Here is a 15260-nt window from a genome sequence, read left to right as displayed (position 1 = left end):
TGAAGAGTTGTGTGCCCAACACTGACCCCTATAGCACCCTGCCCATCACTGATTGCCAACCAGAAAAACACCTCTGTATTCCAACTCTCTACCTTCTATTGATTAACCAATTCTCTATCCATACTAATAATTCACTCCCAACCCTGTGCATTCTTAACTTTTTGCTGCAAATTCTCACATCTGGAGTCCCTGGTGTCTCCAATCATTCTGTCAGCTCCATACATGAATAAAGAAAAAGGGGCAAGATGTGGCCATCTGGCCCCTCAAGCCTGCTCCACCGTTCAGTAAGACTATGGCTGATGTGGCAATGGACTCAGCTCCATGTGTTCCCCATCGCCTTTAATTCCCCTATTCTTCAACAATGTTTCGATCCATGTCTTAAATGCACAACGTGCAGAGAGTTCCACAGATTCACTACTCTCTGGGAGAAGCAGTTCCTCTCCTCCTCATCTCCATCTTAAATCTAGTCCCTTGAGTCTACGTTCCCTGGTTCGACTTTCATCTACCAATGGAAGCAACTGACTGCTTCTAGCTTTTCTTTTCCTTTCTTAAATTTAGACGTCTCTGCAAGAATCTCCCCCCCCCCCCCCCACCAATCTTATAAACTTGACTGAGTGAAGCCTCAGGCTACTCAATCTTTCCTTATTGAGTAATACCTCTGTTGGGCACTACCTGTTGCCCCAATAATTACAAAGACGAAGACTGAGGGGAACGATAGGCTTTATTGTACATGAGCTGGCCCGGATCCAAGCTGGGGAAGTGCAGGGAAGGGAGAGGTGGCTCGACCTTTATGGCCTGGGCCACAGAGGAGGAGTCCAGGGGAGATTGTCATCAGGGGGCAGGCCAGCCCATGCCTTTACCGGCCAATAGTACATACAATCCATACCATTACAACCTTCATTTTTGGATGCAACCTAATGAATCTCCTCTGCAAATGGAATGATGCAATTAACTATTTATATACTTGTAACATTATTAAATAACATGAGATACATTTAACCAATCATGCATTTGTTCAGTCTGCTTATCAACAAAATATTTCAGAACAAGCCATATTAACCTTTCTGGCATGCTAATATGATTAAAATGAATAATTTTCCAGATACATACCTGATCTCACATTCTGTCCTTTCATTGTTAAGACAATATATATACATATATATATATATATATATATATATACATATACATATATATATATAAACATCAACTCTTAAAGCAAAACAGTGATACCAGCTTCAATAGAGGCAATTTTCTGTGGGATTTTGTACATTACTGTACAGCATGAACCAAATAACAACAAACTGATTACATCTCAAGGCTCTCAATCCTTACGCATTTGCTTTCACACTCTTGCTTCTCGCTTTCTTGCCTCATGACTGATTGTAGTCCCTCTCCTCATATCTCCTTTGACTTTCTCTAAACTGTCCCTGAGCATTTGAGTTCTGCCAGAGAATAGTTTAAGAGACTAGTGCTGTGGTTGAACTGTATGGGGCATTCTCTAAACTGTCCCTGAGCACTTGAGTTCTGCCAGAGACTAGTTTAAGACACTAGTGCTGTGGTTGAACTGTATGGGGCATTAATAAGTTGTAGCAATTTATCTAAGGGGTAGATACGCTACACTCTGTACTCTCTTCCAGATTGTTGATGCATATCGTCAACAGATACGGGCCTTGTGGCACCCCGGCTCACCAATAGCCAATGAGAAAAACAGCCCTGTACCCCAACTCTCTACTTTCTATGGATTAACCAATCCTCTATCCACACTAATACATCACGCACAACCCTCGACTTCCGACTGATGCAAGTTGCGTCCACCCACACATACAAACAAAATTTTTTAAAAACTTTATTAAAACGACTCTACAAGTGCATATTTTGTATTAAAAGGACTGTATACAGTGGTACCCTGCTCCCAGCGGCGGTCCAAAGTCCTTGGTCCCCATTCCCCATGGCAGGCCGAAGTCCCTGTTCTGCCTGGGAGCCCGAGGTCCTCGTTCCCTGACTTACAACCAAACCTGAGTTACAGCCAATCCTTCGGTCCCCATCACGGTCATAAGTCGAGGGCTACCTGTATATGCATCCTTATCTTTTTGCTCTAGAAGGGCCCTTACATAGCGCCATAATCCTCTTTAAATGCCCTGACACAATCAGTATTTGTTACAGCTCTTTCAACAATTATAGAGTCACAGTGTGGAAACAGTCTCCACATTCCAAGTTTCCCCATGCCGACCAAAATATCCTACCCACACTTGTCCTACTTTGGCCAACATCCCTCTAAACACATCCTATCCATGTATTTGTGTGAATATTTATTGCAATATTACAATAGTACCTGCCTCAGCGGCCTCCCCTGGCAGCACGTTCCATATACCCTCTGTGTTCAAAAACTCGCCCCTCAGGTTCCTGTTATATCTTTCCCCCTTCACTTTAAAACTGGTTACCAATTCCCCTACTCTGGGCAAAGGACTCTCTGTTCACCCGATCTATTCCTCTCATAATCTTGAACACCACTGTGAGATCACTCCTCCAGGATCCTGCACTCCAAGGAAGGGAACCATCCACAGATTTTCTTTTACCGAAGGCATCGACTCTCAACCAATGCTTCAGCAATGAATCCAGATCAAGCTACAAGCTACACCCAGTTCTTGTCGATATCATAGAGATGACATCACTGGTCCATAGAGCACTTCTTCCTACCATACTTCCCTCCTGCAACGCTCCCCAATACAACATTCACTCATATAACACTCCCTCTATCAACATTCCCCTCCTAAAACAACCACCTACAGCAATCCCCCTACAACACTCCCCCTACAACACTCTCTTCCTACTCTGACCACACTCCCTCCTTCAACACTCCTCCTACAACACTCCTCCTGCAGCACTGTCTGACTACAACACCCTCCTACAACATTCCCCTACTTCAGCACTCCACGGTATTGCATGTTAGGGAATAGGAGCAGGAGATGGATGAACTGCGCATCATTCGGGAGGCTGAGGGGGTCGATGGATGGGAATTACAGGGGCACAATCACACCTGGTAGGCAGGAGGAAGGTATCTGGGAGGAAGGCAGTGCAGAGCACTCCTGTTGCCATTCCCCTCAATAACACATATACCCGCTTTGGACACTGTTGAGGCAGACGACCGACCAGAGACAAGCCACAGTGGACAGATCTCTGACCCAGCCTAGCCTTGTGGCTAAGAAAGGGAGGGAGGGGAAGTTGTGAGCTGTAGAAATAGAAGATTTTAATAGTGAGGGGAACAGATAAGAGGTTCTGTGGAAGAGATCGAGAATCTCGGATGGTATGTTGCCTTCCAGGCACCAGATAGAGTTCACAGAATTCTCAAGAGGGGGTGTGAGCAGCCAGATGTCGTGGTCCATGTCGGGACCAATGACGTGGGTAGCAAAGGTAAGGAGGTCCTGCAAGGAGAGTTCTGGGAGTTGGGTGTGAAGTTGAAGGACGGGACTTCCAAGGTTGTGATCTCAGGATTACTACCCATACCACGTGTTAGTGAGGTGAGAAATAGGAGGATAATGCAGCTTAACCAGTGACTAAAGAGGTGGTGCAGGAGGGAGGGCTTCAGGCTTCTAAATCATTGGGCTCTGTAGGAAAATTGGGACCTGTACTGGTGGGATGGGCTGCATCTAAACTGGAGGGGACTAATATCCTTGCTGGTGCTAGTTCTGAGGGGAGTTTAAACCAAAGTTTTGGGGGATGGGAGCTAGAGGACCAGAGCAGATAGTAGAGTGGAGGAAGAAAAAGATGATGTTAAGACTGCATATAAAGACAGAAATCAAAGGGTTGTGCATGTTGGAAATGATCCTCTCAGATACATCTATATCAATGCATTGACTATTGCAGACGAGCTTGGAGCATGGATTGGCACATGGAATTATGACATTGTGGCCATTAGTGAAATTTGGTTGCAGGAGGGGCAGCTCAATGTTCTGGGGTTCCATTGTTTCTGATGTGATAGAGTGGGAGGGTTGAAAGGGGGAGGAGTGGCATTGGTCATCAGGAAAAACATCACAGCTGTGCTCAAACAGGGCAGTCCAGAGGGCTCATCTACTGAGGCTATATAGGTGGAGCTGAGGAACGGGAAAGGGATGATCACACTCATAGGATTTTATTATAGATCGTCCAATAGTCAATGAGAATTGGAGGACAAATTTGCAAGGAGATAGCAGACAGCTGTAGGAAATGTGAAGTTGTGATAGTAGGGGATTTTAACTTTCCACATATTTACTGGACTCCCATACTCTGAAAGTCCTGGGTGGCTTTGAGTTGTCAAATATGTTCAGGAAAGTTTTCGAAATCAATATATCAGAGAGGGAACAAGTCAGGACATAATGCCATTAATTTCAAGAGAATTATGGAGAAGGATAGATCTGGGCCTTGGGTTGGAATTGGAAAAAGGCCAATTTTGAGGCAATGAAAAGAGGTCTAGAAACAGTAAATTGGGAGAGGTTGTATCATGGCAAGGAAATGTTTGATCAGTGCAAGGCCTTCAATGGTCAAAATTTGAGAGTACAGAGTTTGTAGGTTCCTGACAGGACTAAAGGCAAAGTTAAAGGCTAGGGAACCTTGTTTTTCGAGGGATATTGGGGATCTGGTTAAGAAGAGAGTGGTGTGTCACGTATGTAGGCATTAAGAAGCAAATGATGTACTAAGTAGAAAATGAAGGAAAAAGTTGAGGGAAATCAGAAGGGTTAAAAGAAGACATGAAGTTGCTTTGGAAGTCAAGATGAAGAAAAGTTGGAAGGGCTTCTTCAGGTATATGAAGAATAAAAGGATAGTAAGGGACAAAATTTATCCTCTTGAAGATCAGAGTGGCCATCAATGTATGGACTAAGAAGAGATAAGGAAGATCTTAAAGTTTTTTTTGCACCTGTATTAACAGACTAAGTTTAGGAAAGTGAAACAAACAAGCAGTAAAGTCATGGAACCTATTCAGATCAAAGAGGAGGGGATGCTTGCTGTCTTAAAGTGAATAAAGGTGGATAAATCCCCAGGGCCTAACAAGGTATGCCTTTGGACCTTGAGGGCATCTAGTGTAGAAATTGCAGGGGCCTGGCAGATATATTTAAAATGACCGTAGCCATAGGTGAGGTGACAGAGGATTGGAGGGTAGCTCATATTGTTCCATTGTTTAAAAAGGGCTTCAAAATTATCCCCCTAAATTATGGACCAGTGAGCCTGACATCAGTAGTCAGTAAATTACTGGAAGCTGTTCTAAAAGATTGAATATTCAGGTATTTGAATGGGCAAGGATTGATTAGGGATAGTCAACATGGCTTTGTGCATGGTAGATCAGGTTTAACAAATTTTATAGAGTTTTCCAAAGAGGTTACCAGGAAAGTAGATGAAGGAAAGGCTGTAGATGTTGATTACATAGCCTTTGACAGTGTTCTTTGAGGGAGGTTAGTTTTAGGAAGGTTCAGTCGATTGGCATTCATGGTGAAGAAGTAAATTGGATTCGACATTGGCTTTGAGGGAGAAGCCAGAGAGTGGTGGTGGAGGATTGTCTCTCTTACTCAATGCTGTGACTAGTTGTGTGGCTCAGGGATTGGTGCTGGGTCCCTTGCTGTTTGTCATCTATATCACTGATCTGGATGATAATGTGATAAATTGGCTCAGCAAGTTTGCAGATTGAAGGTATAGTGGGCAGTGAGGGAGGCTTTCAAAGTTCGCAGAGGGATATAGGTTAGCTGAAAAAATGGGCTGCAAAATGTAAATGTGTGGTGTTGCATTTTGGAAGGACAAACCAAGTTTGGACATACTTGGTAAATGATCGGGCACTGAGAGGTGCAATAGAACAGAGGGATCTGGGAATACAGGTACATAATTCCCTGAAAGTGGTGTCACAGGGAGATAGGGCCTTGAAGAGAGGTTTTGGCATATTGAGTATTGAGTAGAGCAGTTGGGATGTTGTGGTGAAGTTGTACAGATATGTGTGAGGCTATATTTAGAGTATTGTGTGCAGTTTTGGTCACCTAACCACAGAAAAGATTTCAGTCAAATTGAAAGACTGCAGAGAAAATTTACTAGGATGTTCAAACTTCAAAATTCGTTTTTATTATCGGAGTACATCCATGACATCACATACATCCTTTTTCCTGGGGGCGAAGCAGAATTTCTTCTTATCGGAAGTTCTGTGCAAAAAAATTATATTCAAGAAAAGTTGCATATACAAAAGAGAGATATGTAAACAAAGAAAGAAATGTAAACAAACTGAACACGGAAAATAAATATTCATTAAAAAATTAAATTCCAAAGTAAGAGTTTTAAAATGACTCTCTGATTGAGTTTATTGTTTTTGGACTGATGGTGTAGAGGTAGCAACCGTTTGTGACCTTGGTGGTGTGAGTTGTGTGGCACCTTTATCTCTTACAGGATGGTTGCGTCGAGACCAGAACCTATCCTGGGTGGTGTGGATCCTTGATGATTGCTGCTGCTCTCCGACAGCTGCATTCCATGTACATTTCCTTGGTGGGGAGAGTTTTACCTGTGCTGTGTCCACTACATTTTGCAGGACTTTCTGCCCGGAGATATTGATGCCCCCGTGCCAGGGTGTGATGTGACCGGCCACAACACGGCCCACTGCACATGTATAGAAGTTTGCCAATGTTTTTAATGTCAAACCAAACCTCTGCAAACTCCTGAGAAAGTAGATGTGCCTTCCTCACAATTATATTCATGTGTTGGGTCCAGGAAAGGTCCTCTGAGATAGTGTCTCCCAGGAATTTAAATTTCCTCCACTTCTCAACCTCTGATCCCTCAATGAATACCTGTTTTTCTCTTCCTAAAGTCTACAATCGGCTCCTTGGTTTTGGGGACATTGAGTGCAAGGTTGTTGTTAGCACACCATTCAACCAAGTTTTCAATGACCCCCCTGAATGCCTCTTCACCTCAATTTATTCAACTCGCTTCTGTGGGATCATCATCAGTTTTGTAGATGATGTTGTTGTCGTTCCGAACTACACAGTTGTAGGTGTAAAGTGGGTAGAGCAGGGGGCTAAGAGCGTAGCCCTGTGGTGTTCCACTACTGATGGAGTTTGTGAAGATCTTCTTACCAATCCTCACTGATTGTGGTCTGGAGGTGAGGAAATCTAGGATCCAATTACACATTGGGGAGTTTTCTGATCAGTTTTGAGGGGACAATGGTGTTGAATGCCGAACTGTAGTGGATAAAGAGAATTGTGTTGTATGAGTCTTTGCTGTCCTGGTGTTCCAGGGCTTTGTGCAGTGCCAGTGAGATGGCATCTGCCGCAGATTTGTTGCTGCAGTAGGTAAATAGAACAGATCTCCATTTCACACGTTCAGACAGGAGCTGATATAGTTCAACACCAGCCTCTCAAAACAATTTATCACTGTGGATGTGAGTGCCATTGGTCAGTAGTCATTTAGGCAGATTACAACACTTCTTGGGGACCAAAATGGTTGAGGAATGTTTGAAACAGGAGGACACCAGGCTTTGCCATAGGGAGATGTTGAAGATATCAGTGAATACACTGGCAAGGTCTGCGGTAGATGCGATCTCACTGGCTCTGCACAAAGCCCCAGAACACTGGGTCAGTAAAGACGCATACATCTCCCACAGTAAAATTAGATCCTGGATTTCCTCACCTCCAGACCACAATCAGTGAGGATTGGTCAGTGCAAGGTTTGACGACTTGGCCGGATTCTCCTCACAGACCGGATGCTTTCCTTGCATTCACTCTCCTGAAGGCAGCCTGACGTCATCCTCCTACTACACTCTCCCTCAAAATTCACTAATGCAACAATCCTGCACAAACATTCCTTTCAAAAATAAATTTCGTAACACTTCACTCCAACAAAATTCCCTCCAACCACGCTCTTGCAACACCCCCTAATACGAACCCTCCTACAGCACCCAACAACAACAGCCAATTCGTACAGCACTCCCTCATCCACACCTCCGTCCTGCAAACCACTCTCAGCCAATAATTCCCCTCATACCACACTCCCACCTCCAGCACACCCTCCAACAACACCCTCCAACAACACCCACCTATAATGCCCACTCCTACCACATTCCTCACCTCCAACATTCCCTCCAATGACACCCACCTATAATGCCCACTCCTTCCACACTTCCCACCTCTAAACACTCCCTCCAATAACACCCACCTATAATGCCCACTGCTACCACACTCCCTACTTCCAACACTCCCTCCCATAGATCTCCACACCTACAACACTCTCTCCTATAGCAATCCTTGCTACACCACTCCCACAAAAGACACTCCCTTCAATAACCTTCCCTCCCATAAGACATCCTCCGACAGCACTCCACTCCTACAACACTCCCTAACAGCAACACTCCACTCCTACAACAACCCCTCCAACAGCACTTCATTCCTACAACACTCCCCTTCAACAACATTCCCCACCTATAACATTCCCTTCTGACAGAACTCCACTCCTACAACACTCCCCTCCAGCAAAAATCCCCCATCACATCCCCTCCTGCAATAGTCCCCACTAATAACATTCCCATCTGATAGAACTCCACCCAACAACACTCCCCTCCAACAATTATCCACTCCTATAACCCTCCCCTCCAGCATCACTCCCCTCTAACAGCGCCCCCTCTGACAACACTCCACTCCTACAAAGCTCCCTCTGACAGCTCTCCATTCCTACAAAATTCCCCTCAAGCATAACCTCACTACTACAACACTCCCCTCTGAATGCACTCGACTCCTACAACACTCCCATCCAGCAACACCCCACTCCAACAACATTCCCCTCCAACAGCACTCAACTCCTACAACACTTGCCTTCATCAACACTCCACTGCAACAACACTCCCCTACGACAGCACTCCACACCTACAAAACTCCTCTCAAGCCACACTCCACTCCTACTCCACTCCTTCAACACTCCCCATCATATCCCCTCCTGCAATAGTCCCCTCTAACAACACTCCCCTTCGACAGCACTCCACTCCTACAACACTACCTTCCGACAGCACTCCACTCCTACAAAATTCCACTCCAGCATCACTCCCCTCTAACAGCACCCCCTCCGAAAGCACTCCACTCCTACAAAGCTCCCTCTGACTGCATTCGACTCCTACAACACTCCCCTCCAGCAACACCCCACTCCTACAACAATCCCCTCTGACAGCACTCCACTCCAACAACACTCCCCTCCAACAGCACCCCTTCCAGCAACATTACCCTCTAACAACACCCCTCTGACAGCACTCCACTCCTACAAATCTTCCTTCCAGCAACACTGAACTACTACAACACTCACCTCCAGCAACACTCCAGTCTGACAACACTCCCCTCCGACTGCACCCCCCTCTAACAACACCCCCTCCCACAGAACTCCACTCCTACAACAATCCCCTCCAGCATCACTCCACTCCTGTAACACTCCCCTCTAGCAACACACCACTCCTACAACAGCCCGCTCCAACAGCACTCCACTCCTACAACACTCCCCTCCAGCAAATCTACACTCCTGTAACACTCCCCTCTAGCAACACACCACTCCTACAACAGCCCGCTCCAACAGCACTCCACTCCTACAACACTCCCCTCCAGCAAATCTACACTCCTACAACACTACACTCTGACAGCATTCTACTCCTACAACAAACCCCTCCAGCAACAATTCACTCATACAACACCCCCTTCCAGCAATACTGCACTCCTAGAGCACTCCACTATGACAGCACTCCACTCCTACAACACTCACCTCCAACAGCACTCCCCTCTAACAAAAGCCCCTCTGACAATACTCCACTCCTACTACACTCACCTCCAACAGCACTCCCTGCCAACAAAAGCCCCTCCGACAGCACTCCATTCCTACAACAATCTCCTCCATCAACACTCCACTCCGACAACACTCACCTCCATCAGCACTCCACTCCTACAACACACATCTCTGACAGCACTCCACTCCTACAACACTCCCCTCCAGCCACACTTCACTCCTACAACACTTCACTCCTACAACATTCACACCGACAGCACTCCTCTCCTACGACATTCCCCTCCACCAATACTCCACACCTACAACACTCCCCTCTGACAGCACTCCACTCTGACAACACTTCCCTCCAGCAACCCTCCCCTTTAACAACACTTCCGACAGCACTCAACTCCTACAACACTCCCCTCCAGCAACACTCCACTCCTAGAACACTCACCCATTTCATCCCCTCCCACAATAGACCCCTCTAAAAACACTCCCTCCGACAGCACACCACACCTACAACACTTCCCTCCAGCAACACTCCACTCCTACAACACTCCCCTCTGACAGAACTCCATTCCTTCAACCCGCCACTCCAGCAACACTCCACTCCAAGAACACTCACCCATCACATCCCCTCCTTCAATAGTCCCATCTAACAACACTCCCTACGACACCACTCCACTTCAACACCACTCCCCTCCAGTAACACTCCACTCCTGAAACACTCCTCTCCAGCATCAGCCACATCAACCAACAGACACTTCCGACAGCACTCCCCACTAACTGAACACCCCCTGACAGCACTCCACTCCTACAAAACTCCCTCTGACAGAACTGCACTCCTTCAATACTCCTCTCAAGTAACACCTCACTCCTACAACACTCCCCACCGACTACATTCAACTCCAACATTCCCCTCCAGTAAAACTCCACTACTACAACACTCCCCTCCTGCAAAACTCCACACCTGTAACACTCACCTCCAGCAACATTCCACTCCTACAACACCCCCCTCCAACAGCACTCCACTCCTACAACACCCCCCTCCAACAGCACTCCACTCCTACAACACCCCCCTCCAACAGCACTCCACTCCTACAACACCCCTCCAGCAAATCTACAATCCTACAACACTCCAATCCGACAGCATTCTACTCCTACAACACTCCCCTCCAGTAACACTTGCCTCCTACAACAAACTCCACCAGCAACAATCCACTCATACAACGCCCCCTTCCAGCAATACTGCACTCCTAGAGCACTCCACTATGACAGCACTCCACTCCTACAACACTCACCTCCAACAGCACTCCCCTCTAACAAAAGCCCCTCTGACAGAACTCCACTCCTACAACAATCCCCCCCAGCAAAGCTCAACACCAACAACACTCCCCTCCAACAGCACTACATTTCTACAACTCGCCCCTCAGGCAACACTCCACTCCGACAACACTCACCTCCATCAGCACGCCACACCTACAAAACTCCCTCCGACAGCAATCCACTAATACAACGACCCCCTCCAACAGCACTCCACTCCTACAACACTCCCCTCCAGCCACATTTCACTCCAACACTTCTCTTTGACAGCTCTCCACTCCTACAACACTCCCATCCAGCAACACACCACTCCTACAACAATGCCCTCCGACAGCACTCCACTCCTAAAACACGTCCCTCAAGCAACACTCCACTCCAACAACCCTTTCCTCTGATTGCACTCCCCTCTAACAACACCCCTTCCGACAGCAATCCACTCCGTCAACACTCTCCTCCAGCAACACTCCACTCCTACAACACTCCCCTCAGCAACACTCGCCTCTAACAACACCCCTTCCGACAGCAATCCACTCTGTCAACACTCACCTCCAGCAACACACCACTCCTACAACAATGCCCTCCGACAGCACTCCACTCCTAAAACACTTCCCTCAAGCAACACTCCACTCCAACAACCCTTTCCTCTGATTGCACTCCCCTCTAACAAATCCCCTTCCGACAGCAATCCACTCCGTCAACACTCTCCTCCAGCAACACTCCACTCCTACAACACTCCCCTCAGCAACACTCGCCTCTAACAACACCTCTTCCGACAGCAATCCACTCCGTCAACACTCACCTCCAGTAACAATCCACTCCTACAACACTCCCCTCCAGCAGCATTCCACTCTGACAACACTATCCGCCAGCAACACTCAACTCGTACAACACTCCCCTCCAGCAACACTTGCCTCTAACAATAACCCCTCCAACATCACTCCACTCCTACAAATCTCCCCTCCAGCGACACTGAACTAATACAACACTCACCTCCAACAGCACACCATTCCTACAACACTCCCCTCCAGCAACACTCCACTCCTACAACACTCCCCTCCAGCAACACTCCACTCCTACAACACTCCACTCCTACAACACTCCCCTCCAGCAACACTCCACTCTGACAACACTCTCCTCCAGCAACACTCAACTCGTACAACACTACCCTCCAGCAACACTCACCTCTAACGACAACCCCTCCAACATCACTCCACTCCTACAAATCTCCCTTCCAGCAACACTGTACTAATACAACACTCCCCTCCGACAGCACACCACTCCTACAACACTTCCCTCCAGCAACCCTCCCCTTTAACAACAACACTTCTGACAGCACTCAACTCCTACAACACTCACCTCTAGCAACACTCCACTCCAAGAACACTCACCCATCACATCCCCTCCTTCAATAGTCCCGTTTAACAACACTCCCTACGACAGCACTCCACTCTTACACCACTCCCCTCCAGTAACACTCCACCCCTGAAACACTCCTCTCCAGCATCAGCCTCATCAACCAACATGCACCTCCGACAGCACTCCCCATTAACAGAACATCCTCTGACGGCACTCCGCTTCTACAAAACTCCCTCCCACAGCTCTCCACTCCTACAACGACCCCACCGACTGCACTCGACGCCTACAACATTCCATTCCAGCAAAACTCCACTACTACAACACTCTCCTCCAGCAACACTTCCCTCCGAAAGTACTCCACTCCTACAACACTCCCCCTGACAGCACTCCCCTGTAACAATAACCCCTCTGACAGCACTCCACTCCAGCAACTCTCCACTCCTACAACATTCCCCTCTATCAACACTCCACTCCTACAATGCTCCCCACTGACAGCACCCCTCTAACAACACCCCCTCTGACAGCATTCCCCTCCAGCAACACTCCACTCCTACAACACTGCCCTCCGACAGCACTTCACTCCTACAACACTCCCCTTCACCAACACTCCCCTCCAGCAACACTCCACTCCTATATCACTCTCCTTCAACAGCACTCCACTCCTCCATCTCACCAAGGATTTTAAGGAGTCAGTAGCCCCTTTCAAATTGCAGCATCTGTGCCACTCTCCTGGGACCCAGGTGCGATTAATGGGGCAAAAGCGCTGGAAGCACCCTTCAAACTGCAAGGGGATTGACCCATTAAATCACCAACCCCGCAATTTAAGGGGATCCCATCCCCACAATAATGTGGTGAATGATGCATCATGCACTCACCAGACGTAGTGCAGGAAGTTAAGAATCAAAGTCCAAATGGCAAATGGGAAGGATGTTCAGATGTTGGCTGCCCTGCCGCCACATGCAAGCGCTGACATAACCTGAGTAAGCGGGTCAGCCATTTTCCTTTCCAAATCGGACGTGGACAAGACCTAGTCCGAGGCAGGGCAGGAACCCGGTTGGGTTCTGATGGGGTTGACCCAGTTGGAGCCTTTCAAACTGTTGCATGACTGGGGCGCTAACCATTCAAATTTCCCGTTTAACCCCATTTTACACGGCTGTTTGAAAGGGCCTACTGTTAAGGTGTACGGTGACGACAACGACTGAATTGTCATGTACATTGTACAAGGTATACATTCTGACATGTTGCAGATAAGCAGGTACTTCACAAAAAAAACCTACCAAATCAGAATCAGGATTTATTCTCATGAACAATTCAATGTTTTGTGGCAGCATCACAGGGCAAACATTTATATTATGACCATCTTATGACATTCTTCTTTGGCTTGGCTTCGCGGACAAAGATTTATGGAGGGGTATGTCCACGTCTGCTGCAGGCTTGTTGGTGACTGACAAGTCCGATGCGGGACAGGCAGGCACGGTTGCAGAGGTTGCAAGGGAAAATTGGTGGGTTGGGGTTGGGTGTTGGGTTTTTCCTCCTTTGTCTTTTGTCAGTGAGGTGGGCTCTGTGGTCTTCAAAGGAGGTTGCTGCCCGCCGAACTGTGAGGTGCCAAGATGCACGGTTAATGGTGCACGAAAAGTCAGGCAGTGTCTGTGATTCATTGATCATTCAGGAATCTGTTGGCAGCGGGCAAGAAACTGTCCTTGTGCCACTGAGTGCTCGTCTTTAGGCTCCTGGACCTTTTCCCCGATGATAGCAGAGTGAAGGGCATGGCCTGGGTAGTGGGGGCCTTTCAGGATAGGGGCTGCTTTTTTAAGACCTCATCTCATGTCAATGTCCTCGAAGGAGTGAAGTCTGGGGCCTGTGATGTTAACAACCGAGTTAACAACCCTCTGGAGTTTATTCTTGTCCTGAGAGGTTGGCGTCTCCATACCAGGCAGTGATGCAACCAGCCAGAATGCTCTCCAAGGTCCGCCCATCGAAGTTTATGAGCATTTTCAGTGACATTCTGAATAATATACATTAGATTAAAACGAAATGAGACAATAAATACAAAAGATAGATAAATAATAAATAAAGATAATTGCTGTAGTGCATGAAAAACCGTCGTGTTGCAATCAGTCCTTTTGTGGTATTGGAGCAGCCCCTGATTAATGTACCAAGGGGAGGTTCATGGCTGTTAGTAAGGAACTGTTCTGGAACCTAGAAGTGCTAGCCTTCAAGCTTCTGTACCTTCTGCACAAATGTTGCAGTGAGAAGAGTTTGTGATCAGGGTGATGCGGTCCTTTATGATGTTGTCTGCCTTCGTGAGGCAGAACCCAAACAGATGTCAGCAATGGATGGGAGGTCAGATCCTGTGATGGACCTGGTTGTGTTTACTACCATCTGGAGTCTCCATGGCGCTCCATTCCCAAACCGGGCTGCGATGCAACCAGTCAGTATACTTACTACGGTACACCTGTAGAAGTTTAATAGAGAATCCGACAACAAGCCAAATCTCCTCACTCTCCTGAGAGAGTAGAGAGGTGAGAGTGCCTTCTTCATGTGGGCTTTGATGTGCTGGCTCCAGTCGAGGTCTTTTGGGGTGCCATGGTTAACACAACGCAGTTACAGCGCTAGCGACCAGGGTTCAAATACTGTGCTATCTGTAAGGAGTTTATTCGTTCTCCCTTTGTCTGTGTGGGTTTCCTCTGGGTGCTCCAGTTTCCTCCCACCCTTCCAAACGTATGGGGGTTGTAGGTTAACTGGGTGTAATTGGGTGGCACGGGCTCATGGGCTGGAAGGGCCTGAATTTTTTAAAAGATTAAATCTGGACTCCCAGGAACTTGAAGGTTCTGACCCAC

The 15260-nt window shown here is 47.3% G+C and overlaps 1 protein-coding gene across 1 annotated transcript; it reads left to right on the top strand.

Moving 5' to 3' along the window:
- The first annotated feature begins 7442 nt into the window (after positions 1-7442).
- Positions 7443-12817, top strand: LOC138756833 (uncharacterized). The gene is made up of 5 exons (XM_069923224.1): positions 7443-7605; positions 9364-10168; positions 10577-11174; positions 11841-11946; positions 12663-12817. The coding sequence occupies exons 1-5, from the start codon at positions 7443-7445 to the stop codon at positions 12815-12817; spliced, it is 1827 nt and encodes a 608-aa protein (XP_069779325.1).
- The last annotated feature ends 2443 nt before the right edge of the window (positions 12818-15260 follow it).

This window comes from Narcine bancroftii, chromosome 3, assembly GCF_036971445.1.
Source record: "Narcine bancroftii isolate sNarBan1 chromosome 3, sNarBan1.hap1, whole genome shotgun sequence".
Taxonomy (NCBI): domain Eukaryota; kingdom Metazoa; phylum Chordata; class Chondrichthyes; order Torpediniformes; family Narcinidae; genus Narcine; species Narcine bancroftii.
This window is presented reverse-complemented; position numbering and strand designations above follow the sequence as displayed.